Below are 5,078 nucleotides of genomic sequence, written 5' to 3' on the forward strand. Positions count from 1 at the left end.
TCCCTCTTTTTCTATTTTTTTTTTATCATCTTTTTCGTATGAATCAGGAATCCCACTTTTTAATGTGCATTTTTTTAATAAAGAAAATAAATCACTCACATAAACAATTCCTCCGAGCATCAACCTAATTATTTTAATACCATAAACAATATAAATGACAAAACACTATTTTTTACAACAAAATAACTATAAGATAAAAGTTAGGAAATTTAAAATATAAAATTTAAATTTAATAATACGTATATATTTCACTTAATTAATTAGAGTGATAAATATATATTAAGATTATAGACATAGAAAAACTCCATAGTATATCAAAAATTTATAATAAATAAATAAAATAGTATAATTTAAAATTCATAATTTATTAATAATTTAAACTAAAATTAAATTTGAATCCTCGATTTCAATTTGAAAGTATTAAAATGTAAAATTACAAAATTTTAACGAAGGAAAAAAAAGGCAAACAATTATCGTAACGTGTCAGGAGTTGAATGGCTACAATGTCCCCGTTGTGACGATCTTTCATTGTGAAGGCAACCTGAAAATGAAATCCCCAAAAAAGGAAAAATATATAAATCCATCACCTACGGCCCAAGGCAATCTTCAGAGCCCAACTAGCTGGAACACAGAGGCCACCCGTGCCTCCTCCAACGTCAGCCATTAACAACCGGCACATCACCACCTCCACCTCCACCTCCTCCTCTTCCTCCGATATTGAGGAATATCTCGCCGGAGAAATTTATTCCGGTTTATTTATTTGTATTAAAAAAAAAAAACAAAAATGATCTCACAATCTCGAGAAGAAGATTCGAGAGAAGAGGACAAAAAAGAAGAGTCAAGCCGCCTATTACCGACGCCTGCCCAATTTCCGACAACTCCTTCGGACGGCGAGGACCCCGACGAAGTTGCTTTCGAAGCGCGAGATAAAATCCTTGTGGTTGATGTGGACGGCCAAGATGCAGTCGACGCCGACGATTATGTCCCGCCGTTCTCATGGAAAAAACTATGGTTGTTTACGGGACCTGGATTTTTGATGAGCATAGCGTTTCTAGATCCTGGGAATTTAGAGGGGGATCTCCAGGCTGGAGCGATTGCCGGATATTCGCTGCTGTGGCTATTGATGTGGGCCACCGCCATGGGCTTGCTGATCCAGATGCTGTCGGCCCGTGTCGGAGTGGCCACCGGACGCCATTTAGCGGAGTTGTGTAGAGAGGAGTATCCAAATTGGGCAAGGTTGATTTTGTGGTTCATGGCGGAGGTGGCGCTTATTGGGGCTGATATACAGGAGGTTATAGGGAGCGCTATCGCTATACATATCTTGAGTAATGGAGTTTTGCCGCTCTGGGCAGGTGTGGTGATTACAGCTTTGGATTGGTGAGTTTCAGTTGATTCTTACATTTTTCCATTCTTGTTTTTAAATACTCAATTATTTCTATTGAATTTGATGTTCAGAAACTTATGGTTATAAAATGTTTGTTCCTTGTGAAAGTTGATTTTATATTTTGGACTTTAGCATTTCAGTCATTTAGGATTTTTGTCAGAAGCTTGAACATCTAGATTCGGTGAATTTAGACTCTTGTTACATTGTTAGGCTTTCAACCAAGCTGGAAAGGAGCGTTTTACAAAATTTATCATTCTAAGCTTATTGCAATCTGTTGATGGGGTAAAGTTCATGTTGATCTTTCAGGAATTTTTTGAATGCATGCACAAAGATCTCGTTGTAGCATTTCCTCTGTGTTGTTGTTTTCTGTTTGTTAAAGGGCAGTCTGTGTCTAATGGGTGATGAAGAACACTGCACAATGTAGGGTTCATATTTTACTTGGAATTAGTTAATCATGCATTTCTACTGTGCAGGGACGAGATACGTTTCATTGAGAATGATTTTTGTCTCTTTATGTGGACAGTTTTATGTTTTTGTTTCTAGAGAATTATGGAGTAAGGAAGTTAGAAGCTGTTTTTGCAGTCCTAATTGCAACTATGGCTTTATCTTTTGCCTGGATGTTTGGCGACACCAAGCCTAGTGGAAAAGAACTTTTAATTGGTAAGCCTGTCATATATTTTGTGAGAGTGAGCATTCTATATTTTAGAGTATAACCTTTTTTCTCCCAATGAAGTTTCGTCATTGGCTGTGCCGTGGCTTTGATTGATTCTGATCTTTGTTGTAGGTATGTTAATTCCAAGACTTGGTTCAAAAACAATTCGCCAAGCTGTGGGGGTTGTGGGTTGTGTTATAATGCCTCACAATGTGTTCTTGCATTCAGCTTTGGTGCAATCAAGAAGGATAGATCCTCAGAAGAAGGGGCGGGTTCAGGAAGCACTGAATTACTACTTAATTGAGTCATCAATTGCTCTTCTAGTCTCCTTCATGATCAACTTGTTTGTGACAACTGTGTTTGCCAAAGGATTCTATGGCACCGAAAAGGCCCATAGTATAGGACTAGTCAATGCAGGGCAGTATCTTCAAGAGAAATATGGGGGAGGAATTTTTCCAATTCTTTATATATGGGGTATTGGCCTGTTGGCAGCTGGACAAAGTAGTACAATAACTGGCACATATGCTGGGCAATTTATCATGGGAGGTTTTCTTAACCTTCCCCTGAAGAAATGGCTGAGGGCATTGATAACACGAAGTTTTGCTATCGTGCCAACTATGATAGTAGCTCTTGTGTTCAATACATCTGAAGCCTCATTGGATATTTTGAATGAATGGCTAAATGTGCTTCAGTCAGTACAGATCCCTTTTGCTCTTATCCCTCTTCTTACTTTGGTGGCCAAGGAGCAGGTCATGGGGGAATTTAGAATTGGGCCTGTTCTTGAGGTAAGTTGTTAACTACTCTGATGATCTTTGCATTGTATGAGCAACCATATGTAATGCAGTGTGGTATCTGGTTTAATAGTAATGATCATTAGAATACTCTTAAAGAGAAGTGTCTGAGAATTGGGGAATATCTGTTGAATAAATAGGTCACTGATTCCTATTTGTGAAGCCAACGTCCAATGTTCAGCAACCAATATAAAATGTTTAAGTAATGGACATCTTTTCTTTCAGTACTTTCTTGTTAGGTGTTTCAAACTTCAAACATTCAGCTGGTAGGATACTTTATCTTCTGAAATAGTTCAGCTGGTTCCTAATATAATCATGCCCTTCTTAAATGATCTGTGTTTGAGGAAGTGGTTGATTCTGTTGAGATTTAGAATGTTCAAATAGAATGAGATTAGTTATGTACAGACAGTGCTAGAGAGCAACTTTTGAGACTATGAGGAAACACAGATAAAGAACCACAATAAGAGAAAGACTAAAGCTCTCCCTCATCTTCTTTGTTTTCATGGTTTGAGAGTTCCTAGCTTAAGAAGCTGAAGTGCCATTCCATGACTGATGTAACACTCCCTAAGTTCTGAATTAGATGGTTAATCGCAGCTCAATGTGAAGCTGTTAAATTTTAATATCCTCTTAATGTTTTGTAAAATGAAGTTGCACTGTTTTTTATACAGTAGCATCCTGTGATACAAGAGGATATTCTAACCATAAACATGTCAAAGCACTTCAATTTAATTTTTCTTGCTGCTACTATAGCACTCTAGTTTGTTGGAGCAGGCGGCATTTTTTAATGTTAGCTTTAAATAAATGTGAAACTGAACTATTGTGCCCCATATCTGTCAGGTTCCTTTTTCAGAGGAATATAATATAACTGTTGAGACGGTTTCCAAGTGAATTCAAATTATTTTGCTGATTTTGTAATGTATCTAATATTTTCTTATTTTAATTTGTAGAGGCTGGCTTGGACTGTAGCTATCCTAGTTATACTGATTAATGGGTATCTATTGCTTGATTTCTTCGCGGCTGAAGTTAAAGGGCTGCTGTTTGGTTTTCTGGCCTCCACTGCCACAGTTGCATATATAGCATTTATTATCTATCTTGTTTCGCGTAGTGGTGGTGCTCTTTCATCTGCCTGGCTCAGCTTAGAACTGTCGAAGAGGAATGCATACCCCGGAAATTAAGTTTTCTTCAATTTCAAAATATTGGAATAACGACCACCTGCCATATAACATGACAGTTTAATGAGACTCTTTCAGCAGAATAACATTCTTTCACTGTCAATCCCTAACATCGGCACAGACATAAAGTGAGTATACGATTTAACTATTTTCTGCATGAGGAGCTGTATTTTATGGTCGTGTTCTATTATCAATCATGAGTGAGGGTGCATTTTTCCTCTGTTCAGTGGATGGATGAAGCATCTTTGTAGCAAAATGGTAAATTACTTGTAGTAGGCGCATTATGCCTAGCTTTTCAAACTCAGGATGAGTTTATTAGTTAATTCTCTGTTGCAATAGTTTATCTTTATCATTGTAACATAGACAAAATGTCATTAAAAAGTTATCTCGAGGGATAATCAATACTACAGAATGAAGTAAAATTTTCAGTACTATTTATCTTTTCTCACTTTGTGGCAGTATGCTAAAAGCTAGTTATGACTTGTAGCCCAGATTGAGAAATTTAGATTGGCATGAGTAGTCCTTTAAATACTAGATTATTTCTTATTTTTTGCATGGGAGAAAGAGGTCAAAAGTCAGCCATTGGCTTAGCTTAGCGGTGGCTGCCTATTGTTTAACTTTGAGTCTTAGATTCAACTCTCTCAACCCCTATTTCAATGGATAAGGAAATGGGTCAAGAAGTGCAGCTGCCGGGAAATTTTGGAAAAAACTTCCTTTGGTTTATGTGGATAAGAACAAAATCCGAAAGTAATCCTCGATTTATTCGACTTGCCATTGCTGAATCTGAAGTCTACATCTGGACCTAAAAAACCAAATTCACGGCCAAGCAAAAAAATAACGAAAATAGCAGCGGAAGAACCTATTTGTTTCTTCACTTATTTTTCTCATGCAGATTTATGTTCAAAGTTCCAACCCATTCAACATCTAATTAAAAAATATAACGTACAAATAAAAATTTCAACCGTTACATAATCATTATCACAACAATTTCAAAGATTGCACAATCATCTAATATAATCACAAATAAATCTAACAATCAAGCTAAGCCAACCATTTAAACATCGCTTCGTTGCTGTTAT

At 36.8% G+C, this 5,078-nt stretch overlaps 1 protein-coding gene across 1 annotated transcript; it reads left to right on the forward strand.

Annotated features, from left to right (window-relative positions):
- The first annotated feature begins 583 nt into the window (after positions 1-583).
- On the forward strand, positions 584-4,447 carry LOC110615640 (metal transporter Nramp2). The gene is made up of 4 exons (XM_021757630.2): positions 584-1,377; positions 1,908-2,044; positions 2,169-2,821; positions 3,775-4,447. The coding sequence occupies exons 1-4, from the start codon at positions 785-787 to the stop codon at positions 4,000-4,002; spliced, it is 1,611 nt and encodes a 536-aa protein (XP_021613322.1). The 5' UTR covers positions 584-784; the 3' UTR covers positions 4,003-4,447.
- The last annotated feature ends 631 nt before the right edge of the window (positions 4,448-5,078 follow it).

This window comes from Manihot esculenta, chromosome 5 (assembly GCF_001659605.2).
Source record: "Manihot esculenta cultivar AM560-2 chromosome 5, M.esculenta_v8, whole genome shotgun sequence".
Taxonomy (NCBI): domain Eukaryota; kingdom Viridiplantae; phylum Streptophyta; class Magnoliopsida; order Malpighiales; family Euphorbiaceae; genus Manihot; species Manihot esculenta.